General features: G+C 54.2%; 7 protein-coding genes across 7 annotated transcripts; 5 read left to right on the forward strand and 2 right to left on the reverse strand.

Moving 5' to 3' along the window:
* Nucleotides 1-7,510: 7,510 nt before the first annotated feature.
* GMORB2_1093 (WD domain, G-beta repeat protein) lies at nucleotides 7,511-12,470 on the forward strand (the record flags this gene model as incomplete). The annotated part of the gene is made up of 4 exons (XM_035463075.1): nucleotides 7,511-7,892; nucleotides 7,997-8,123; nucleotides 8,183-8,494; nucleotides 8,570-12,470. The coding sequence occupies 4 exons, from the start codon at nucleotides 7,511-7,513 to the stop codon at nucleotides 12,468-12,470; spliced, it is 4,722 nt and encodes a 1,573-aa protein (XP_035324499.1).
* Nucleotides 12,471-14,120: 1,650 nt separating this feature from the next.
* Nucleotides 14,121-14,552, forward strand: GMORB2_1094 (phosphatidylinositol N-acetylglucosaminyltransferase subunit H; the record flags this gene model as incomplete). Its single annotated transcript, XM_035463076.1, has 1 exon — nucleotides 14,121-14,552. The coding sequence occupies one exon, from the start codon at nucleotides 14,121-14,123 to the stop codon at nucleotides 14,550-14,552; it is 432 nt and encodes a 143-aa protein (XP_035324500.1).
* Nucleotides 14,553-14,688: 136 nt separating this feature from the next.
* Nucleotides 14,689-16,506, reverse strand: GMORB2_1095 (tRNA pseudouridine38/39 synthase; the record flags this gene model as incomplete). The annotated part of the gene is made up of 1 exon (XM_035463077.1): nucleotides 14,689-16,506. The coding sequence occupies one exon, from the start codon at nucleotides 16,504-16,506 to the stop codon at nucleotides 14,689-14,691; it is 1,818 nt and encodes a 605-aa protein (XP_035324501.1).
* Nucleotides 16,507-17,017: 511 nt separating this feature from the next.
* GMORB2_1096 (Ras-like protein family, member A) lies at nucleotides 17,018-17,733 on the forward strand (the record flags this gene model as incomplete). Its single annotated transcript, XM_035463078.1, has 3 exons — nucleotides 17,018-17,091; nucleotides 17,165-17,378; nucleotides 17,443-17,733. The coding sequence occupies 3 exons, from the start codon at nucleotides 17,018-17,020 to the stop codon at nucleotides 17,731-17,733; spliced, it is 579 nt and encodes a 192-aa protein (XP_035324502.1).
* A 59-nt stretch (nucleotides 17,734-17,792) lies between these two features.
* On the reverse strand, nucleotides 17,793-18,344 carry GMORB2_1097 (RNA polymerase Rpb4; the record flags this gene model as incomplete). Its single annotated transcript, XM_035463079.1, has 2 exons — nucleotides 17,793-18,137; nucleotides 18,213-18,344. The coding sequence occupies 2 exons, from the start codon at nucleotides 18,342-18,344 to the stop codon at nucleotides 17,793-17,795; spliced, it is 477 nt and encodes a 158-aa protein (XP_035324503.1).
* A 991-nt stretch (nucleotides 18,345-19,335) lies between these two features.
* Nucleotides 19,336-20,728, forward strand: GMORB2_1098 (ribose-phosphate pyrophosphokinase; the record flags this gene model as incomplete). The annotated part of the gene is made up of 2 exons (XM_035463080.1): nucleotides 19,336-20,265; nucleotides 20,348-20,728. The coding sequence occupies 2 exons, from the start codon at nucleotides 19,336-19,338 to the stop codon at nucleotides 20,726-20,728; spliced, it is 1,311 nt and encodes a 436-aa protein (XP_035324504.1).
* Nucleotides 20,729-21,774: 1,046 nt separating this feature from the next.
* GMORB2_1099 (uncharacterized protein) lies at nucleotides 21,775-23,865 on the forward strand (the record flags this gene model as incomplete). Its single annotated transcript, XM_035463081.1, has 2 exons — nucleotides 21,775-21,823; nucleotides 22,631-23,865. 2 exons carry the CDS (start codon nucleotides 21,775-21,777, stop codon nucleotides 23,863-23,865), a joined length of 1,284 nt encoding a protein of 427 aa, XP_035324505.1.
* Between the last annotated feature and the right edge of the window lie 415 nt (nucleotides 23,866-24,280).

Consider the following 24,280-nt stretch of genomic DNA (forward strand, 5'->3'; position numbering starts at 1 on the left):
CTTCACCATATTTATTTTTATTTACTTCACTTCGATTTGAATCAGTCAAACCATCCCTGTGGGACTGGGACTGACTAATACCCATACCCCCATTAGCTTTTAGTCTTTATTCTTTTCTTATTTTACCTAGCTAGATACCCCCTTTTTTGAATTATTCAACCCTTTCATTACCATAAGTCCTGAATCATTGTGACACGCGTTCAAAGCGTTTGATGTTGACACATTACAAGGTTATTAATAAGTCTTACTGTTGCTTTCGAATTGTTAATACGAGCATAGTTATTGTGGGCTGGAATTGACAGGTTACGCCGACGGATTGCATGTCAAGCTGGGTCAAATGAACAAGGGTAAAGGGAGCCGGACTATAGCAGGGGGCTCTGGTTGGGTCTATTCGTAATACTTGACTAAAATACGAGTAACAGGTACGATGGATATTAAAATTCCCAAGGTTCCAGGTTCCAGGAAATGGGGAACAGGATCACCGGCCCGGTTCCCACTCCTATGGTCGTGCGTGGCTCATCATGTCAAACCCCTGTAGCATTACCTGTTTGAATTAACCGGGACGGCTTCCCCGACGGATTATCAAGAGAGACGAGTCTGACTGGAATCGCCAACGTGAAACATTATTCTACTGCTCGTATTTGTTATCAATCGTCTTTCACATTGTCCATCTAGTCGTAAAACTTTTTTTTTTTTTTTTTTTAAAAAAAAAAAAAACACTCCCCGGCCCTTGTCGTCGGGGACGCTGGGCCGGTAGCTTGAGACCAGGGTATGTAATGTTGGAGGCTGTACGCGTTAGATTCAGGGGGTTAAGTAATTACTCAATTGAATAATTGGATCGACGAATTCTGTTCCGCTGTCATTATCCTCGACACTGCCCGGTGCCGTGGTGATGGATTCATGATTTCGTGACTGGGGAAAGAAAGGGGGAGGGGGGGTTGTTGGATTCGTACATGCATGTATAATAGAGAATATATGTGTTCTGGATTTCGTACAAAACATGCAGGGCATTCACAATCAAGACAACGAATGCATGCTCCGGGGGGTTCGACAACCTCGTGCATGGCAACTCCATAGTATGCATAGTAGTAGTACGACATTGTGTTCATGATCGAAATAGTTTTTCGCTCATGAACAACAGTCTACCAGTCGTGAATCCGAAAAAGAGTCAATGCTACCCCAGTCTGGTCTGATTTCTTGTTCTTCTTGGGGTCACCCGCAGCCTGTCGAGTAATGCAAGGTCCTGCCTTGAAACGAACACCCGAGTCATGAACTTTTCCTTCGCGGCTCTGCGGCTCCGCGTCTCTGGAGTGTGGACGGGGTAAATGTGGAGTTTTGGAATCGGTACACTCCATATGGAGACAAAAGTAAAATATTTCATCGTATGAACGGGGGGGAATCGAACTCGATTGACAATAAGAGAATAAGAAAAGCATCGAAATGTAGCAGTCGTATTCTCTTATAGAAAAAAAAACCCCTTGCCTCTTGCCTTGGCTACACGTGGTGCTAACAAACCAACCACATGGTTTGCAACTTTATAGGTTCCACGAAATGTGAATATGTTCCCTCATATCAAGCCCCCGGTGGTGACGACGGTGAACGGTTTCTGAGGCGACACAAGAGTTGCTTTGACGAGTACGCTGTGAACATGAGTATATCCTGCAGTGTATGATGTGCGTATAGTATACAGGGCTGCAGGTCATGCATATTCACGGGTTGGATCCGTGTGTAATATCCAGTACGGGGCGTAGGAAGAGGTATACGATATGAGGCCAGGAGGTGGGACTGCGTAGCACCGAGGGTTCATGGGCCATGTTCGCCTGCCATTGGCAAGTCTCTGTAGTGAAGACTTCAAACGTCTGTACTCGAGGAACGAAAGCTTCATGATGTCAAGGGTGACTCTATGTGCTGTATGTAGGAACGTCGCGTTCTGTATATGCTACACGTGGTAAGAGCCATCTTGCTCCATCTTAGACGATGATTTGTGAGGCCGTATATATACAAGCTTTGAATTCTTGGCCGCACTCGCATACCACCACGTCGAGTAATCGCTGTCTTGCCGCAAGACAAGGGGCTGGCGAATCAAGTAAGAGCACGTTGATTGCGGATGAACACGAGACGGCCAGGCGACGGCCAAGAGACATATACAGAGCAATACACGATAAACGACTGACAAGTCATGTGCTCATGAACTAACAGCAGCGAAACCTATGCGACGTTCGAGGCTCAAGCCCACCATGCGGAGCATATTGCAATGTGCGTGTCGCCGTCCTCACACGTTGGATTAGAACCGCATCGCATATACAAGTCCTCGTAACGTCATATCCGTCTATGACCTCTCGGTGTTGTCACCGATCACACCTGGGAGTCTCTGGATATACTTGTTCCTCCTTGACTCACAATGATGGGGCGCGTCTTGGATCGGTCCCTGGCAGCGGTACTATCTGCATTGCAAACTTCGCTAGAAGCGAGCAGCGACATCTCTACAGCGCCAGGTCTCTCACTGTCATCTCTCCAAGCTACAAAGTAACCCCCGACTTATAGACACGCGGTAATACCAACAAGGGAAACCGCCAGAATAACCGAACCCCTTTGAAAAAGGCACTACCGCGAGTTACGACAGACGACGGAATCCTACGCAGAACCAACCTTGACCACACCCGTATCGTCCTCGTCTCTCCGGTAACTGGCTTTCCACTCCAGGAAGTCGAGCCTAGACGGTGACATGGCACGGAAGATTGTAGTCGAGCGAGGCAAATCCCGATGAAAATCAGATGGATCATCCGAGTGATTCTTCTAGGTGAAGGTGACTGTCCCGGAAGTGCCCGGAAATCTCTGTCAAGAGGCTTAGCGTATATACTGCCCGTATGAATCCCACGAAGATGCCGATGACGGCCTCGCCTTGATTCATCCCTTTTCGTTTCCTTGGCGAGCGTCCCTTGGTGCGTATGCTCGCTTAAAAGCTACAGATCCGTGCCATACAGTACTTTGACATGGACCTTGGCACTTTGTAGACTTGTGTGTACTAGGCAGTCGGACGGTCAATGGGTTGATGACGGAGTCCTCAGGACTGGCATCATGAATATGCACATGCTATACTACGGCTAGTGTCAAGATCATCATCACCTTTCCAGGAAAAAAAAGAAGGAATTTGCCACACTACACAGATAGATACTTGTCATGTCACTCAGCGAACGTCAACGTCATGTTCACTGCTGGGGGAGGCACCTTGCAACTGTTTACTTTGAAAATTCGGGAATACACGTACACGACGGGGAGGCTCGTCCCTAAGGGCTATAGTGTAAGAGCAAATCTCGCGCCAAGCTGGAAGGAAAGGGACGGTGATAGAAACGCAGAGCGAGGCAGAAGTGGCTGTCTTGACAAGCCTGTCAGATACGATGTAATGGGATACCAATCCATGGGCAGATATAGGAATCGATGTCCGTTATTCTGCATGACGAGTAAGTTTGCATCGGCTTCAACTTGTATGGATATCAGATACTAGTACTAGCACTACTAGAACTATACCGCGCGTACGCAGCTGCTTTTAGAGTGATGGTAGATGGCAGACACAACTTCTGTGCCATGCAAGACCCGCCTCGACATCAACTGTTGGTGACGCACGTGGAGAGGTGCTATGTGAGGCGACATGGTGTGTCAAGGCTTGGTGTCTGCCATGGGCAGGGTTCGTTTCAGCACTTTTCTCAACTGATTTGGCCATCTCTGCCTGAATGGTTGTTGGCCAACTCCGCCGGAAACGAGATACGGGGTTGCATCTACTTGGAATAAGGTGGCGGCCACCGTCTTTCTTGTACATACGGGACGGCACAACCTGCATAGACAGAGGCTGGGAGGCTGACAGCTGCATTCACTACTCAGTGATATAACATGCCTGGGGTAAGCCCTGTAGAGAAGCCGGGAAAGGCTCGAGTATGGATCCGGCCCTGCTGCTATTGAGGATGACGAGAGAAGTCAATATTGTGTTGGTGGTGTTGTCATCTGGAACACCCGTCACTCACTGCCAACTTCTCGCTTATCCATTGCCCATCTGGGCCGACAAGATAGACGAGAAAATGGATGCAACCTGTAAGTTATATATGTAGAAGACACTAGACTAAGTCATCTCACAAGAAGGTACACATGCCACCCACAACAATATCCGTTTCTGGGAGTCGGCACCACTAGTTCCCGAATAGAGTGTGACGAGGCTGGAGGTTCGGCAGAGCAGCGTGCTCCTGCCGTCGAGCCGGCCTCGTTTGTTGGTCACGAGTTGTGATTACTTGGATCAGAGAGCCGGAAAGCTGTTGATCCGAGAGGACTGCTATCGCGGAGTATCAGTGCTTGGAGCCAAATTTGTCAGCTGTCCGTGGTGGTTGACAACGATCGGGTATGAATAGATCTCGCTACAGACGGAAGGCCCGTACCGCGCCGAGGGCAACGTGCCCCAAGCGGTGTAATAGAGGAGGTGATTGTCGTTGGGTTCACAGAACCAACGGCATAAACGAGAGAAGAATTGAAGATGGCGCGAGGGAGGTGAACAGATGGGAAACAAACAAGTTGCGCTCATCCCGTAACTGACATGCATCAAGTTAGAGCTTGCCTAAATCTGACCAGGCTGAGGTGGTCAGGCTGTGGGGAGCATACGGAGAAAATATGGTTCATGCTTGTTGTGATGAGCATCGAAGAACCAAACCTCCCTCCTCCCGTCACATCGTATGGACGGAGAGTTAATTTCCGCCCCTGCACGGCGTTGCGGAAGACTTGAGCCGGTGGATGACTGCGCAGATCGGTGCAGTTGCCAGTCGGACTAGTAGACTGTAGTCAATCTGCAGAGACGTGGGCCTTAGATAGTAGGCTACATGTAGTAGTACATGTAGACTATGTGATTTCTGTGGCTCCTCTCGTCTGCTTGTGCCTATAGAGGGATCCTATCGCCTCGAACAACCAACAAGCTTGAGCCAGAATATGGAGAGGGGTAAGGAGAATACTTTCCATGGAGAAGAGAAGGATATTTGAACCGAAATATTGGGCAAGGTAGTTGACGAGGGTAGAAGGTGACGCATTTTTTCCACTACAGGCGACGTGTGTATAAAATCACTGTACTATACACCACATGTTGGATATCTTCCTGATTCAATATTGGCACGTTGCTTGTTGTTATAAGAAGGCAAGAGGAAGAAGAGAGGGAAAAAGCAAAGGAGAGTGAGTACATGTACGAAGTAATACAGAGTAGAGAAGAGAAGGTGGGGGAGAACCATCAGAGTGGAGACGGGAACGGGGCGGGCAGTTACTAAGCTTGGCTTCTTAGGTACTAGCTTGGGCACTGGAGAGGCCTGTAAGAGACCTGTATGGCCTGCTACAGGCTCTTGAACAATAGTACTCGTACAGGTAAGTACACTGGCTGACTGGTACTTTCCCGTTCAGAATGCTGGCGAATCGGATCCTTGGCGGTAGAAGTGATGGGCATCCCCATTGGCCAGATCGTTGCGCGCACTTGCATAAGCCGTAGCCAACGGGAAGGCGCGATCAACGTCGGCGCTTGCTCAGGCGCTTCCATTGAACATCGTCGCTGACGGGCCCCGCAATCCAGGGTTCCAGTCAATCCAAGGTCAACCCAACCAGTCCAACCAGTCCAACCATCATCTCTCGCATAACTCCTATTCTCTTCCTTTTTTTCTTTTTCCTTTGGTTAATCAAAAGTCCATGGCAAATGGAGGGCTTGTATTGCACAACTCCACGAGAAACCTAGCTGCAGGCACTGGACGTCTTCGGTTGGCTTCGACGCTGCTGCTACGCAGTATTGGTCTGAGGCTCCAATACAGAAGATGGAATGAGAGCAAACCAGGATCAACATGGGGGAGGGAGGTGAAACCATCAGATCGGGTGAGAAAACAACCTGATGTCTATGAATACGACGTACGAGTACTTACGCTATGTACGGAGTGCTCATATTCTCGATATCCTCGATATCAACCCGTAACTGACCTGACAGACTGCAGGTCCACCACACTCCCGTGAGCCATGGCTGCCGTTGCCCAACCACCAACCTGTTCCCGTCCCATCACGCAGCAAACAGGGCCGTTTATTCTTTTCTTTTGTTTAGTACAGGCATTATGCCATGCGTGGCCCGAGACCGTATTATCGACTTACTCTCTATTAATATATAGCTACTACTCGTCCCACAACCACCATGAGCCTTGCCGCATGCCACCTCATTAGCTGATTCGTGCAGGCGGGCGCCTGGGGCATGCATGACCCTTGATAGCTTGGATGCTGCCGCTCCATGTCCGGCTCTTTTGACTCAACCTGTTTGTACGTATCTCGACAGCCCCCTTGTCCGTGGCAGCGCCCTAATTTCATGTACCAGCTCCCCTCGTCCACTTACGGGCTCGCATTTGTCCCTCTAGGCGCCATACTCCGACCTTGTCCCATGGCCCCTCATCGTCACACGCTGCGTATGGAGTAGTCTCCTCCTCTACGAGAGTACGAGTACACCACACCTCGACTACTACGAGACTATTCCGTACTATCCAGGATAATACACACACACACGCGCGCGCGCGCGCACACACACACACACATCATAATCCATGATATATGCCCCCTTCCTTATTCCCTCCTGCTCGTACTCGTGCGTCTCCCCCCGGCCTAGCGTCTCGTCTGCCCCGTCTTGACGTCTTCCCTCTTCCATCCAGCACTGTCAGACTACGAGTAATACTGCGAGTACCAAGGTAGCATCGATAACTTCATAACAGACAAGGCCGATACCCCCCAAACAGGCTGCACCTATAAGCGCCCGACCCACTCCTTCCCCCCATCGGGTAACAGCAGGTCTTCGTGCTCATCCTCCTGCAAAACCGCCACGCAGCCCACACACCTGCACCCTCTTTACTCTTCTCGTCTCCTTCTGCTTCATTCTGTATGAGTAGAACCTATCTACATACATCCTCTGAGCTCGGGACGAAAACCTCTCTTTGTTTCGAACTCGACACATCCATCCTGCGCCGCGTGTCTACGATATCGATAACTTACACCAGCAACTTACAACCCGTTCCCAACGAGGAATCGCCACTACAGAGACAACTTCCAACGGGCCCTGCGACACTGGGTCCCAGCCAACCTGGACAGCCAACCTGGACAGCCAAACTTCTTTGCCCTCTGCTGTCAACCAGCTGAGGGAAACGCAGCCTCCCGATATACCATCCTCGAGTGTCGCTAGAAACGGACACCCCATCACACAGAGCCATTCCCTAATCCCGAGGTTGCTTGCCGTGCACCGTCACACACAGCCAGTCCCCTGCTTCTACGACGAGCGTCTTCGGGGGACGACTGTCTTTCTCGACCGGGCCCTTTCGTTGTCTTGAGAAGAGGTTTGTCGTTGCTCTCAGCTCTTACACACCCCGCCACTCAATCGGCCTTGCGGCCATCCCGACGGAGGGGCGCTGTGGGGTCCAGTGACGATATCTAGCTTGCCATATCCATCCCCCGATCAGATATCCCGGCCGTCGAAATGAGCACGGGAAAGTCTTCGGCCGTGCGCCGTGCGGCCGCAAGCGACTTTAGCACAATGCCGCCGACACAGGATCTTCGTCACTTTGATCCCTGCGCAGCAACTGGGTCTATGTTTCTCTATGCTCAGGGCACTTCGATTGTCTGCTGCCACCACGACACGTTAACCATCGAGAGGAGATTCTCCAACCATTCTGAAGAGGTCCAACTCCTGGCAGTCGACAATCAAAGTGAGACGGGAAGTGGACGATTCGTCGTCAGCTACGATGCTGGCCAAACGGCCATTGTATGGGACTTGATGACAGGAGACGAAATCACCCGATTTGCGTCGTATAGCCACCTCACTGCTGCGGCGTTCATGCCCAACGGCAGTGTCGCATTTGGTATGCCTCTCCACCTCTATCCCGCTTTCCCCCGTCAGTACAAACAAGAAAGGCAGGCATGTCTTTCTTATAGAGGCGGACATTGCATGCTAACCACAACGCAGGTAATTCGCAGGGAAGCGTCGTGCTTTTTGAGCCGCAAACATCGGAGCACGTCTCATCAAGGACCCTGGATCAGATCGCTATCACGTCAATTGCTCCGTCTTCTGACTGCAGGACATTTGCCCTTGGGTATGTTATCTACCTCATCTGCCATCTACCCATACGTTCAAATTCTAACGAGACATCAGCTATCAAAATGGTTCCCTGCTTATTGCCACCCTTCAGCCTCGATTCAGCATTCTTCACAACCTCGCTACATCGAGGACGCCTTCGCCTATCGTCACACTGGCCTGGCATGCATCCTCATCTCGCCAAAAATCCGACATGCTCGCAACCCAAACATATAGCGGGGACCTCCGCGTCTGGAGCGTCTCCAAGCCCTACTCGGCTGATGAGCCCGCCAAAGTCGTCAGGATCCTTAAGCGGTCAGACAGCATTTCAGACGGACCCAACTGGATGGGATGGTCCAAGAACGGTCGCATCATTCAGTTTTCTGACGGGTAAGCACACATACGAAATCGATCGTGCGCAATCTCCAAGGAAAAATATAGGACTGAACTGACATTAGATGGCAGCCAAACTCTCTCGTGGGACGTGAGAACTAAGCATATCACTTCTGACAACATCCCCACTCTCGATAAAGTAAAGGGACTTGCCCTCTGGGGGCCTGGGGCCAGCCTCTTTACCCTGGGCATGAACAACACCCTACAACAGTTCGACCTCAACTCTCCGTCTATCATGGTGGCCAACGTTCAGCACCCGGCCAATCTGTTGCCACCTTCGCCTCCCAACTCAATCGAAGAGGTTGGCATGAAGTCAGCCCACTCTACTACTACCACTATCCAGACGACGTCCGAGTCGGAGAGCTCTGCGCCCAACATTTCCGAGAGTGATGAGGACCATATGCCGGCAATTGCCCGCTTCAACCGTCGACCCGGCCCGGACTCGGGCACTGAGTCATACGAATCATACAGCCCCGGCTCAAGCAGGAGCGGACTTTCTTCACGGTCAAGGTCTTCTGCAGCTTCGCGAACTCCGGGACGCTCTCTGGCATCTGGGCCCAAGAGTGACTACACGTACATATCTGCCGGAACTCCCATCAGCCAGTCTACCATCGGTCAGAGGCGAGAGGCGGATAACTACTCCATGGGCTACTCGATTGGCTCTTCTAGCGTCACATCCGCATCCTCGGTGTCGCATTCCGGGCGCAGGCCTTCCCGCCTGCGTCACGAGGTACCTAGGAGCCCGGATGACAACAGGGTTCATGATCTCTTCAAATTTACAAGAACTCGTCTGAGCGACGTGCCTTACAAAGCCCCGTCCAAACCAGACAATGTCCGCCTCACAAACGATGACCTTCGCCGTCAGATGCTGAGCACCATCTTCGGGTGGGATTCCGATATCAAGGAGCTCATCGTCGATGAGATGAACCGCCATCCCACCGGCTCTTCCAGCCGCATTCTCCTAGCCAAGTGGCTGGGGAACATGGAGATTGACATAATGTCAGCCAGCACCGAGAACATGACATCGTCAGACTGGATGCTTCTAGCCCTAAGCGGAATTGGCGGCCACGCCTCGCAGCACAAGCTCGGGCGTACCTACGTACAGCGTCTTCTGGAGACGGGAGATGTGCACGTCGCAGTGACCATTATGCTGGGAATGGGAGACCACAATGACGCCATTGAGGTGTACATCTCCCACAAGCGTTACATGGAGGCTCTCATTCTAGCCTGCCTGTGTCTACCCGGCGTATGGGAGCGCCAGGCTGCCATACTTCGCAAGTGGGGTGAGTGGGCTGTCCAGCACCACCAGCAGCAGCTTGCCATCAGATGTTTTGCCTGCACCGACCAGGAGCCCACCGAGATGTGGACATCACCTTCGGCCCAGCAGCTCAACTTTACCAATATCACGCCCAGCATTCCAGAAGTCCTCAGTCCTCCCCTGTCCCCACCGGGAGTTCAGCGTGGTCCTCAGCGCAGCGTTGGCAAGAATTCGGCCCTGAAACTTATCACTTCCTTTGGAGACCACTCTCAAAAGGCCAAATTCTACTCCCAGAGCGACGACATGCAGACCCCAATCGCTGCCGGAGTCACACCCATCGCCGAGTCGGCTGTTTCTCCTGGTGGCTCTTATGACGCTGCCACTGCCTTCCTGCGCCCTTCGAACAACAGCAGGTTCAACACTCCTGTCTCCGCCAGGGGCAGGGCTCGGCTGCCATCGATTGGCGAGATCCCACAAGACCTCAACAGGGAGACTCTCAGGGGCAAAGCCGGCCACTCCCGCGCCGCCTCTGGCAGCCACAGCAACCTCTCGATAGGCCAGTCCCTGCAGCGTGCGGCTACGGCGAGCCCTATGATGATGACGAGCGACCCCCCGCCACCTCCCGGCAGCGCATTCCTCAACAGGATGGAAGAATTCCGCACCAAGAGTCGCAATGGATCTCGTGACCGCATCCCTCTCGGTGTTAACCTGGAGCTGCACACTGAGCATGGTACACCGGCCGATGTCACCTCTCCGGATCAGTCAGTGGCCTCGTCTACACGGTACCACTGGCCGACCAGGCGCCGTGGTGCGGGCTCCATAGCGGGCTCCCTGACTTCGGCCTCGAGTGCCGGGAGGAGCATGCGCAGCAACGTGAGGAGCAAGGAGGACTACATCCACAGTCTCGACACGGCGCAGCGCTACTCCAAGAAGAAGAACAGCAGCCGTCATCGGAGCAGGAGCCGCAACGGAAGCCGCAGCCGCGAGAGGCGGCCGGGGTCCCGAGAGCGGTCCGAAGACCGTGGCCGTAGCACCAATTGGCAGAGTTCTGCCAAGAGGTCTCCGACCTCTCCGGTCCCAATGTCTCCCGAAGACCTTGCCAACCTCAGCACGCCACGCTTCTCCGAGGTTGGGACGGAACCTTCAACGGTTCGCAAGGCCAGGTCCAAGCAGAAGAGCCGCAACTCGAGCCGCGGCAGCCGTAACCGCCACAACAGCCCGGACTCCGCCAAGCCACGCCCTCTTGCTCTGGACACGACGCGGGGTCGCGGTAGCGCACAGGAAAGTTCTTTCCAGCGGTCCCCGTCTTCTCCCCTGCCTCGGTCGGCCTCGGCTGCCCACTACCAGGGATCCGAGGACGAGGAAGACTACCAGAGGGCCATCCAGGCGCAGGAGATGTTCAGGGCCAGGCATCAGTCCAGCCGTGGTGTCACCTCGCCCATTGTTGGAAACGATGAGCCCAGCAGTGGCTCGCGTCTCAGGGCGGCTTCGGAGTCCAAGGAGCTCCATGCTCTGACCGTTGCCTCGCTGGCTACTCACTCACGAGCCACGTCGACAGAGCATGCGGGCGATCTGCGTCGTATGAAGGATGAGAGACAGCTCAAGAAGGAGCAGGCCGCCAGGGAGCTTGAAGAGCGTCGCAAGTCGCTAGCCCAGCGTTCGCGTGCACCCGCCATCCCGAACCCTTCGGATCAGCTGCATGTCTTGCCCCTGCGCATCGGCGTCGAGATGGCGGAGCCCGCATGGAATGAGGATCTGCCTCCGCGAAGTGCGACGGAACCCCCGCCCCAGGGCATGTACGCCAGGGGCGGCCCCAATGTCGGCCTGCCCGCAACCCCCAAGGCAATGCGTCTTATCATAGGTTCGGACGATGATGCGCTCAACATGGCCCAAGAGCAGAATGCAAACCTACCCGGCGTGCCACCGATCCCGGCCACATTTGCCCAGCGACACTCGCCCAAGGTGTCGCCGAATGCATCTGAGGAGGAACGGGAGAAGAAAGATGAGCCTGCTCCCCTTACTCTCCTCCCCTCGACCGTGTACCAGCCACCTCCCAGGCTGGGTATCCCCCGAAGCATGTCGGCCCCCATCCCTCAAGATGGCCAGGACCCTAGGCACGCACGCAGACACGGAAGCGGGCACTCGAGGAATGCACCAGGCCGCCGCCCGTCGCAGGGCGAGCAAGGCATTCCACCGCCGCCGCCACCTCCGCCGGCACCCCCCATGCTCAAGGAGCTCCAGCACCTCGCGACTCCTCCTCCCCCACCACCGGCTCCTCTCCCCCCTCATTTCAGGAGGGGAAACAGCCAGCCGAGCGGCCTCTCGGCCGGCACAATTGAGATTGTCATGGACGATGATGATTCCGCCCCGGTCGCCGTCCCTAGCGACGGTACGGTTCCCGTGATTGCACCGCCGGCACCACCCGCATCCCGAGGCCACAGCAGGGGCCGGAGCAACGGTGGCGACAGCAATGCCAAGTTCTCTGACCGGATCTCCAAGGCCACAGAGCGTCTCCGTTCTGCTAGTCGTGGACGAAGGGAGGCCCAGAGGGTGACAAAGGTAGATGCGGCGCCTTATGAGAGCGTCCCTATGCCCCCTCAGCCGCCGAAGACGGCACCCCCTATCCATTACGACCCGGATGTCGTCCGCTCTCCCGTCGAGGGCCACGGGCTGTCCCACCGATCCACCGGGCTGAGCCTTGACGAGAGGTTTTAAGTACTCTTTCCTTCTTTTTCTTTTCTGCATTGTTTCCATACCCTCCGGTGTCTTTGTCTTGCGCTTCGGGGCTTTCCCTTGTGTCATCTGCACTTTCGAAGATGTATATATATATCAAGGTCAGATGGTAGCAAGGATTTTATACTCTCTTCTTTTCCCCCTCTTTTTTTGATCTTTCTTCGTTTTTCAATGACTTATGACATTTCTCATCTCTTCTTTCCTCTGCTTAATTCTTCATGTTGTTTGTAAGCAGGCTCAAATTATGTTTGGTTCGTCACATTTCTGTTTTCTTTCCTTTGCTATTGGTTGGTGATTGAATCATTACTTTTGTTATTTCTTTTCCCTTCTGTCTATATCAATTCACGACATCATGATCTTGGACGGGGCGGGCAAATGAGGTAGGGGGAAGACATATTATATAAGAACATAAAAAGGTGCACCGTTTGATATGGGTGATTGGAGTGGTGGAAGTATGGAATGGAAGTGTATTGGGTTTACTTTTTTTTCTCTTCTTCTCGATACAATGCTGCCTCACGGTAACTTTGTTATTATAATCTGCTATATTCCTATATCTGATTTATTTACTTGGCTGAGATGCAAATCTGGCCTGTGTGGGGTTTGTGTGTGGTGTGCTTGATTGTAGTAGTAATTAATGACTTTGCTGATGATGGCTTCACAGAGGGCGAAAAGATGGACCATGAAAATGTTCGAATGGGCCTGTACACAAAGCAACATATATTTTACAACGGACAAAAAGAGATCAATATCTTCATTATGGAGTAACTTACCCTGCAGTATTTTTTGTGAACGATATTAATAAAATGGTGAGGTTCAAAATGATAAAAAAAGTAGTCGTGCAGCTCCATCTCGAACTGCCTCACCAAGCCCCCCACGTTCGTAATCCAACCCGCCACGCGACGGGGAGAATGCCTCTGCAGAGTGAAGCCTCCCTGAAGTATCATTCTCAACGCTTAGGGCCAAGCAACCACAGAATCGCAGGTTACCCATGCGAGTGGGCGGCCACCGCGGCGTTCGGGCTGGGCGACATGGAGGGGATCTTACGGGTTTGGTAAGAGCAAGTCAAGATAACTGAGCGTCTTCTACCATTAGACCATTACAGCCGAAAACTTGAGGCTCTTTTTGGGCTTATAAAGGTTACCCGTAGTTCCAGAGGCGTTCCGTACCCGAAGTTTACCCAAGTTTAGTAGTTGGGGTAGGTGCTGTACGTACTATTACTACACCACTAGAGCTCTGGAATGGGGAAAGGAGGACTTGGAGAGAGAGAGAGAGAGAGAAGGGAGGAAAGTCAAGGAAATCAAAAAGAAAATGTTGACGGCTTCCCCCCGCCTCCGGATAAGGCGCCCATCGCCTACGACGGTCGAATTCACGGTCACCACGCTACCCAGACAGACGCTCACATTCACACTTCTCCGGACGATACTCCTCGTTGTGCGCGTGGCACTGGGGCTGTCCATCTTGGCCGTCTCGTACGCTCGACTCTCCCACTCGATATCTACATATGCACCTTCTTCCGCTACCACGACAGCCACATCATCTCCATCCCTAGAAGGAACGGAGGAACAGGAAGGAGGAGGAGGAGGAGGAAGAAGAAGAGATGGCTATGGGACACTTCGTGTGATTCTCTGGGCGATGCACAGCGTCCTGCAGCGCTTCTACACGTACACGAGTCTGGGCGTGGCGCTGCGCGGCCTGGCCCTCGCCACGCCCGTTGTCGTGCTCGCCCCGGCCACGGTGCTGCTGGCGTACGCCGTGGTCTTGCGTGTGCACACGTCCGAGTCGCTGCTCGTGCTGAGGGGCCTAGGCGTACAGACCAGCTGTTCCCCGCCCACCTACTTGGGCGGGTCGTCGGGTGCGACGCGCTTCATCCCCACCGAGAAGATCCGCGACATACTCGTCAATGAGGCGTTTCGCGGCTTCGAGGTGAGGTACTATCTTGTCGTCATTGTTGAGGATGAGCCGGATGTCGTCGTTGTCTTCCCGAGACTGCTTCCTCCGCGGGCTATCGTCGAGACGGTGTGGAGGGCCGCACGGGAGTGTTTGTATGAGCCGGCAAAAGGGTAAAACATTGATTTTTTTTTCTTACATGCATATATAGCGTGACGTTGAAACGGAGAAATGACGTGCTGTGCGGGTTTTCTTTTATTTCCTAAACAAGAAGAAGAAACATGATCGTCTGTAGCATAGATAGGTAGGCATGTTATCCCCCCTCTTCCATCTTTTCAAATTTGGCCATCCTCTCCTTCATCAATTCGGCGTGACTGGAAAACCCTTTGCGCTGTGCGTACCGGTCATTCTGCTCCTGCGGCGAGTCCATGAGCTTCATGACCATAATGGGGAGGTACTTGCCCACCGCGCGGGCGCCATTGCCACCCTCGAAGCGTTTGATTGAGTACTCGCCGCCTAGACCGGCCCTCTTCTTCTTGCCCCTTGTCTCGCCCTGCTGATGCTGCTGCTGCTGCTGCACATCGCTTGTCTCTTTCCTTGCCGCGCTGACCCCTTGGGCGACTAGACGCAGCAAACCGCTGGCAAGAATCTCGTCCATCTTTACCTCTCGCCACAGCCGCCACAGCGACTCGGTTGTGTCAAAGGCCGAGGTGTTTCTGCCGTCGACGTAGATCCAGTCTAAGTCACGGCCTTGGTCGTCACGGAAGACGCAGTCCCACAGGACAAGAGGCACCTCGTCGGCCATGGTGTACGTCGGCCGGCGGGGGTTAGCCTTCGTATCGAGAAGACGGGTGACGATGTCGGGCTTTTCGAGGCCCTGCCCTACGTGAAACAGAACGGAGACCATGTGGCGAATCTGGTGCCACAGGAAGGCCGTGCCCCTCACGCGGAAGTAGTACACCTTTGGGTATGGGGAGCCATCAGGGGGCGCGACTGCCGTGTCGGGTAGAAGATGGGGCATCGTCGTGCCCATTCCCTCGGCCTCATAAATGTTGGACTCGAGAATGCCTCGACGGTATGTGGTGATGTTCTTGGCCGGGTCAATCTTGCAGAAGTTTTGAAAGTCCTGATCGCCCTCGAAGCGCGACGCGGCGTCGCGCATAGCATCAATATCGAGCCACCCCGTGTGGGGTTGGTCGGCCGCCGCGGGCCCGATGGGGGGGTTGAAGGCAGGCTGCGTGAAGAAGTAACGGTACTCCCTCTCACGGCAGGAGAAGCGCGCCGAGAAGTCGGCCGGCGGGGTCGGGCACCACGCCAGCACGCGAATATCCCGGGGTAGTAGACGGTTGAGGATCTTGGGGTACTCTAGCTCGTCTGCGATGGGGTCGAATGGCGGGGGCTCCCTGGCCTTGGCCTCCTCCTCCGTAGTCTTAGGTTGAGGCCCTACTGCTGCTGCTGCTGCTGCTGCTGCTACTTCACCCTCATCCTCCTTCCTCTCCTTCTTCTTGCGCTTCATCCTACCGGGTACCGGCTTGGCACTCCGCACCCGTATACCAATTACCTGGCCAAAGGCACTCACACCCCGGTCCGTCCTCCCGCACTTGGAGTACTCGCACGTGCTGAAATCGACGGCATTCTGGTCCTCAGGGAAGATCAGGCACGCGCGCGTCAGGGCCTTGAAGAGCTCCTCCTCCACCGAGGGCAGGATGCCACTGGCAGAGTACTCGAAGCCGCCATAGTTCTTCCCCAGGTAGGCAAGCTTGAGAACAATATAGCGCGTGTTGTAGTTGGCCGGGTCAAGCTTGGCCGTCTCCTTGCGCTTCTTGGGGGCAGGGGCAGGGGCAGGGGCGGCGGCGGCAGCAGGTGCACTTGCCACCACTTCCTTCGGCTGCTGCTGTTCTGATATCGGCAGATGTTTCTGGAGCTCGGCCTCAACACGGCGCAGACGCTCTATCAGCCCGTCCTTGGTCCACTTAGTGTAGTCATGCCCGGAGGTGTTGTCGCCCATCTTCCTTCGTCGAGGCGTACCGGCGGCGGCGGCGGCGGCACGTGAGTAAGAGCGGGATGCACTTGGGATTAGAAGCGATTCAGCAGGGGCACAGCTCTTTAAGCTGGCACGGAGCCGTCGCATGAGAGGGAGGGTATGAGTTGTGTGAAAAATAATGAAAAGAGGACCCGTTCTCCTGGTGTTAGCGCACCACTTGCGCTCTCATACTCTCCTGTGTCATGCATGGGCTTGGACGTTGTGTGTGTGTGTGTGTGTGGTTGAGTGTGTGTGGATTGGTGGGAAATACTTGTATTGTGGCTCAGCTCTGCCCAGTGTGGCGCAACCCACCTCATATGTCTAATGTACACTTTTGTTGCAAGCTCAACCACCAGGATTCTGTCCCTATCAACACCCTTCAACGAGTCATATTCTTAATCTTCCGTCGTCTCGGAACTCCCACCATATTGAATCTTTTCTACGAAAATACTCTGCCCAACCGTCACTCCACCCCATAGTACCCGCCCAGGCTCAAGCGCTATCAGCGCAGGACGATAGTACATGAGGAAGAGAGGTGTACAGAGGTGTCTCGACAGTCTAAAGGTATTGGAGGCTGGACGCTGGAGGCTGCGCCCCATACAGAGTGTGCATTGCTACCATGGATAATGAGTCGGTTGTTCTCAAGATGTTGCTCGTAGGAGATGAGAAATGCGGCAAGACTACTTTTCTCTCGTACGTGAACCTGGGTATCTCTTCAATTGTCTTGTGATGGCAGAAAATAAATAATATATTAACAAAAGACCAGGAGGCTGAGTGCCGGCGAGGATGTCAACCCCATCCCGCTCCTCCGAGACATAGACCAGCCTTTCATATTTGAGATCAAGCTCTCCGGTCAAGACTACCGTCTAGAATTTTACGACACTTCGAGTCCCGAGAATTGGCGCTTGCTAAATCCCGACGTCGTCACATTGTGCTACGACATAAGCCAACGCCTCAGCCTCATCAATTTGCAGCGATATGTGAGTTATTTTCCTTCAAGTACAACAGGTGACGCATGCATACATGTTTTGACACCTGCTTTAGTGGATAGATGAGGTGCGTAGATCGTTTCGGAGCGAGGGCCGTGGCGACGTGCTGCCCATCGTGGTCATGGGTCTGAAGAGGGATCTCCGGTCCGAGGATGACCCCAATGGCCTGATCCTCCCGCAGGAAGCGTACCAGATGTCCCAGACCATCCGGGCAGATCGGTACGTTGAGTGCTCTGCCGTGACAGGTGAGCTGCTCAAGCCGGCGTTTGAGGACTTGTGCAGAACAGCCGTCAAGACAACGACGGCAGCCGGCGGACAGAGTGAAGGAGGCTGCACTGTCATCTGAGCCATTCTTCAGGAGAAGGGGGAGGAGGGGAGATGGGATGAATAGAGGCAACACACAAATCAGGACGCAGCTGCGGCGGCGGCTGCGGCGGCATCTTCCATAGTGGCATCCTCCCTGTTGGCGCCCTCTCCCTCCTCTGGAGGAGGGGGGAATTGCCCCAGAAGGCTAGCCACAATGGCCACCAGCTCCTCCTGCTGCTCTTCGGTAAAGCGCTCAGCCATGTCTTCGACGACGGTGTTGAGGGCGGCTACAGAGGCGGGACGGAGGTTGAGAACCATGACCACCTCGCCCTTGGACAGATCATATGGGCGTAGGCGCTCCAGCAGAGTCGGGATGCTGGTGGCGTTGTAGGGCATGGGTTTCTGACCCATGGGGCTGGGAGGGACCTCGAGCCAGTCTCGAAGCTGCGAGGGAAGTCAGTATTGTTATATGGGAGATGTGTTCCGACTGCAGATAAAAAGACTCGAGAGTAAACATACCTCTTTGACGACGGTCTCATAGTTGGGGGGGCCACGACGACGAGCCTGCTTGTTACGCTTCTTGAGATCGACGACGTGCTGGTAGACCTCAAAGTTGGAAAGGACAGCAGACTGTGCCTCTAGAACCTTCATGATGGGCAGCTAGGAAAGGGAGGGGAGGATGAGGACGATTTGCAGTGATTATCTGAATGTATGTATGCGGGTTGCGGGGATTGGATGTCACGGCGGACCTTTTTTTCTTTTTTTCTTCTTGCTGGGCATGAGGGTGTCACGTCACAGAGCAAGTAATAATAGCCCACAGGAACGACGCTGGTGTGGGGCTCTCACAGTGATGTATTGCATGCTGTGCGTCCCCTGTAATCTACCTTGGGACAGGTAGGCTTCAGTGTGCTTTAACGGTGCGCCACACTTCCAACCTATTATTACCGAGCTCTGCCGTCGGGTGAACGAGGGTGGCATTGTTACACAATTTACAGCACATTTGGCAGCAGTTCGTCAGTGGAAGAAAACCAAGGAGGATCCTTCTGGTTCTAAGACTTATTGGGTTCCTTCCTTGGAATTCTACCACTCACAGTGCTTGCAATTTTTTTTCCCTGCAGACTTCCAATGGGGCTGATTCCCGCCAAAACTTTTTTTGGCCTTCACCACCTTTTAATTTTTCTTAATTTTTTTTCAATTTTGCGTGACTGGATGGGGGGGGGGGGGGGATCTTTCTGGACCCAGTGCCAGTCTCCCGAGTCCCATGTGTTAAAAAAAAAAGAACTTTCCTCCACATTTTGGTTCCGTAGCCTTGTCTCCGCAAAAGCCTCTTTTTTTCCCCTCGTCATCATCCATCTTCATCCATGGCTGGTGTGCAATTGCTTTAACATTTGCTGCCTATCCAGCTGGCCTGCTGCTGTATCTATCCTTTTTCTTCTTTGTGCCTTGACTCGACAGCCATTCATCATCGCCAATCTCCACTCCCCGGCATCGGCCACCCCGCCTGCATACCAAACGAGGACGACGACTTACGGCGACGACGACGACGACCACAAGTCAAGCCTTTCTTCCTCCAAATTTGTGTTCGAGGGACAAAACGCGCACATCTTGAGCGGAGAAGACAGAGAACCAGAACGCCGTCAAAATGGTCCGCAATCTCGTTCTGCTGGGGGGGAACTCCCACCCTCAGCTCACAGACAGCATTGGCAACATTCTCGGCATCCCTACCTGCAGCCGAATTCTTACCAAGTTTTCTGGTGGTGAGAGCCGCTGCGAGATCAAGGACTCTGTACGCGGCAAGGATGTGTACATTGTCCAGTCCGGGTCCGGCAGCGTCAACGACAACCTCATGGAGCTCTGCATCATGATCTCAGCCTGCAAGACTGGCTCGGCTAAGCGCGTTACGGCCGTCGTGCCTCTCTTCCCTTACTCTCGACAGCCCGACTTCCCGTATAACAAGTCGGGGGCTCCCCTGTCCAGGAACCACGACTCGTCCTCCCGCAAGGACTACACCTTTGAGAGCGTCCCCGCCACCCCACGTCCCGGCCGCGGTAACAACAATCCTGGAATCCTCAACGGGGTCAATGGCCTTGCCGAGAAGCTCTCCAAGGCTGCCATTGCCGAAAACGCTTCTGAGGAAGCATCTGGAAGCAATGGCGATAGCAACAACAGGAGATCCGATACCATTTCCAGCATCGGCTCCACCACCAGCCGCTACAACAACGAGCCCTCCTTCACCACTCACGACTACGAGAAGCCGGCCCACGCCGCTGCCTTCCAGGCAAAGCCCGGCTACAAGCAGTGGGTCGCCTTGGCGGGAACTCTTGTCGCTGATCTCCTCACCTGCGCCGGTGCCGATCACATCATTACCATGGACCTCCACGACCCCCAGTACCAGGGTTTCTTCGACATCCCCGTCGACAACCTCTACGGCAAGCCCCTTATCCAAAACTACATCCGGCAGAATATCCCCGACTTCCGCGATGCCGTTGTCGTCTCCCCCGATGCTGGAGGTGCCAAGCGTGCTTCTCTCATCCGAGACAGCCTCAACATTGATTTTGCGCTGATCCACAAGGTATGTCCTCGCCGTCTCTTTCCTGACATCCTAGTACAAAGTAAACACTCGGACATCATGCTGACCCCCCTTTCCCTCATAGGAGCGCCGCCCTATCAAGTTCACTGAGCAGCGCAATGCCAGCATGATGCTGGTTGGCGACGTGGCCAACCGTGTCTGCATCCTCGTTGACGATCTGGTTGACACGGGAAACACCATCACACGTGCCGCCAAGCTTCTCAAGCGCGAGGGAGCCACCAAGGTCTACGCCCTCGTCACCCACGGTGTCTTCAGCAGCGACTCCATCTCTCGTCTCAACGCCTCGGCCATTGACAAGATCATTGTCACCAACTCTGTGCCCCAGGACGAGCACCGCCGCATGTGCCCCAAGCTCGAGGTACTCGACATCTCCCCCGTTTTTGCCGAGGCTATTCGCCGTGTCCACCACGGAGAGTCTATTAGCGTCCTCTTCCAGTACACCTAAGTTTCGGTGCATTCCATCTAGATACAAACCTCCTTTTTCCATATCAAGCTATTTCCTTTCCCCTTTCATTGGGTCGATGGATAGAGCTTGGACCTAGGTTATTTCGCATCTCTCCTTCAAAGACTTCCTTGACAAGCGGGTCTGGCTTGGAAGGGTACAAGTATCTTGTTCCTCCCACCAAGTTACGGTCTTTGCACTACTACGGAGTTTCTGGGTTATATTGACTTTTTTTCCTTTGCTTTTCTCTTTACTCCCATTGGATTCATTTTTACTACTCGGGTTTGGTCTTTTCTCTCTCTCTTTTTTTTTCCCCCATCCGTTTTCCCAGGGCATCTCTCTTTGGCAGCTCAGACCTTCTCCATTTCTCAACGAACGGGTAGACTTTGTCATTTCTAGAGATACGGACTCCTGGGGGCTCGCTGCCTGAACATGGGACACGGGAGTGGGTGAAAGAGAGCCAGCGCGAAGAGGGGATTCTCTACTATCGTCTGGCTTCCACTGTACCAGTGCGCTGCTTGTTCTCCTGGACAGGTACAAAGGATGTGCCCGTCTCGGAAGAATACTTTATGTATGGTTATTGCGCGTCGTAGAACCATATATATTTCTATTCTTTTTCATGTCCTTGGGGCAGCATGCTGTCATGTGGGATGTGCTCATGTACAGGCTGTGTACATGATACCTTTTTGTCATTTACGTCCTGCATTAGGAGTCTCTTTTATACATACGGAACTGAGACGGAGTTATCTGGCAACTGTCTTGTCTTTTTTATGTTCTTTCGTTTGGGCTGATAGAGAAATACGGACTGGGGTGGGCATTGATCGGCGTTGATCGGAGCAAGGGAAGGATGATCAAGTCCAGGGAGTATCGCCATTATGAGGCTGTCAAGTCGACAGCAGATGAGAAGCCCGAGACGGGCATACAAAAGCAGAGAAAGTCGGCCACAAGGCCTCATACTCATAGATTTAATATCAACAATCTGGATGCTTCGGATAGTTTGCTGGTGTAGCCGCTTAAATTTGCACCTACGGGACACGATTGGCACCACAATGAGAACTGTGTGCAGCCCCAAAATGGCTAGAGTAATGGGTGCTGATCGTCAGCATCCTTATTCCCCCACAACTTCGGCCTCCCGGTCATCTCGAAGTCCGTGGACGTCGCTGTCGCACACACACACACACTCTCCTTTATGCGAATTGGTCGCAACAGCGTCGACGGCGGCCATTGTTTTGTTTTCCTCCCTCTTTTTCACTTCTAGTCCATACGCTCCTTTTGATCGACTCCGGCCATGCTGTGAGATTGGCCTTTTTCTCCTATTTTTGTTTTGCAGCCACTAGGGGGCCATCATCATTACTACCTCCCCCAATGTGGTGGTCAACGGGGTCCCTGAATACAACAACATGACCAAGCGGCGTTTCCGACTGTGGTCCCCCCGCCTCACGACGCGACGCCTAACTCTTTTCACCGGCCTCCTCTCCCTAGCGGCAATCACACTCATCATCTCTCTCTCGTCGTGGACACCGCAGTCGCCAAATCTACCCGACAGCGACATCAAGGAGCAGACGGCGGATGACACGCAGCAGCAGGAGCAGCAGCAGCAGCCCCCGCCGGCGCAATCGCAAGCTCAACCTGCACGGGCACCCCCGAGACGAGAACATGACGAATACGCCGGCTCATCGTGGTGGACGGACGAGGCCTGGCTGTCTGCTCCTATATCCGGTGCTCTGACCAAGGACAGCCGTGTGCTCCTACCGCCTCTGCCCGAACGACGGCCGATATACTGCTATCGTAACGACGAAGACGAGCGACAGGACGGAGAGGAGAAGGAGGCGGAGGACGCACTACTCCTCACTTGGAGACGCGCATGGTGGGTACGGGGGTTCAACCCCGTCGTCCTCGGCTCAGGGGACGCGGCTAAGCATCCGCGCTTCGGGGAGGTGAAGCGCCGCGGACTTGAGTCAGCACTGGAGCTTGAACTTCTGAGGTGGCTCGCGTGGGATGCTGCGGGAACGGGTGGGGTTCTCGTCGAGTCCACGGTTGTTCCTATGGGGCCGCCATCCGACGACCTGCCGTCTGCCCTGCTGCACCCGGTGCTGACGATGTGGAAGGGCCTCCGAGGCGCGCTGGTATCTGGGCCAGCAGGGTCCGTCTCGTCGGCGGTACAGGCTGCGCTGGACACGACCACGGCAAAGAATGTGGTTGCCATGCTGCCCAGGGAGACACTCCGCGTCCTAGATGACCCGGCCCCGTCGTCGGTGGCGTATTACTCCCCTCGGACCGTGTCAAAGCGCTACGCTGCCGTGGCCCGCGCTGCGTATCACGGCGGCAGGGCCGCGGGCTTGAGGTCCCTCGATACGCTGATCAATACGCACCTCCACGCTGCGTGGCAGGCTGGCTTCCCACAGGGTATAGATGTGCTCAAGCCGTTCCCCCTGCACACCACGAGGATGACCAGCCAGGCTGTTGCGCTCGCCGAGTCGCTTGCCGGCTGCCCCATCATGCCGTCGGCCGGCTGCCCGCCCAATATGCCCAGGTGTGCTACGCCGTGCCGCGCGCAGCCCGTGTCGACGGGTAGCCAGTACCGCGGGAGTCAACAGGGGGTGTTCACTCTCGGCGTTGTGCCGCATCCTTGGACCTTGGCCGCCCTCGATATGCTGCACGACACGCTCGATGTGCAGCACCGCGGTGCAGCGCATGATGTGTGGGTGGCCACGGTGATGGGGGAGCAGGGCGGCGCGTCCATCCGCTCGTTCAAGGAGATTGCTGCTGCCGGCGCCGGCACTTCATCTCTCTGGCTCACGGCCGAGGATCCCCTCCCCGTCGATCTGGACTGGATGTTTGGCTTTGCCCTGCCAAGGAGGCACCTCGCCGTCACGACGTCAACAAGTCCCCCTGTCGTTGCTGCCGCTGCGGTTAATCCCGTCGAGGATCCGGCGTTAGAGTGGATCCTGCTCGAGCGCGCGAGACAGATTGTCGCCGGCGACGACAAGGACAAGGACGATCTGAATGCCAGGGCTGAGCTGGAGGAGTGGAATCCCGCTGATACTGAGGCGTGGAAGTTTGCTCGCGGTATGCTTGCCCGGGGCGCTCTGGAACGGGCGCTCAGCGGGGCTACTGTGAAGACACGAAGAAGAATTTAACTACGACACATGATACAAAAGAGGGTACTACATGCCAGTACTACTTGCAATGATATAACGCTGGACACACAGGAGGAATAATGGTCAGGGGTGGATGCTTGACAAACTTCTTACGACATGACGCAGAAGGTATTTGTATATACAGTAGTTGCCATGTCGTCTAATTTAGGGGATGGAGGGAGGGCTTTCGGTATATATGTACTACAGTGTATAACACAACTTGCTTGGAAGAACGGTTTAGCATTTCGTATAGATATGAAGGACGAGGGCTCGTATATGACCTCTAAACACCAAGGGTTGTTGAAACACTTGGTTTACACACAAAAGAGAAAAAGGCTTCCGGAGGAGGGGTAATTGGGAGGAACAAATGGCACAAACGTATCATGTTTGTCGCCTGCTCCTCTCCCCCCCCTCC

Source organism: Geosmithia morbida (genome assembly GCF_012550715.1).
Source record: "Geosmithia morbida isolate 1262 chromosome Unknown scaffold_1, whole genome shotgun sequence".
NCBI classification, from domain to species: domain Eukaryota; kingdom Fungi; phylum Ascomycota; class Sordariomycetes; order Hypocreales; family Bionectriaceae; genus Geosmithia; species Geosmithia morbida.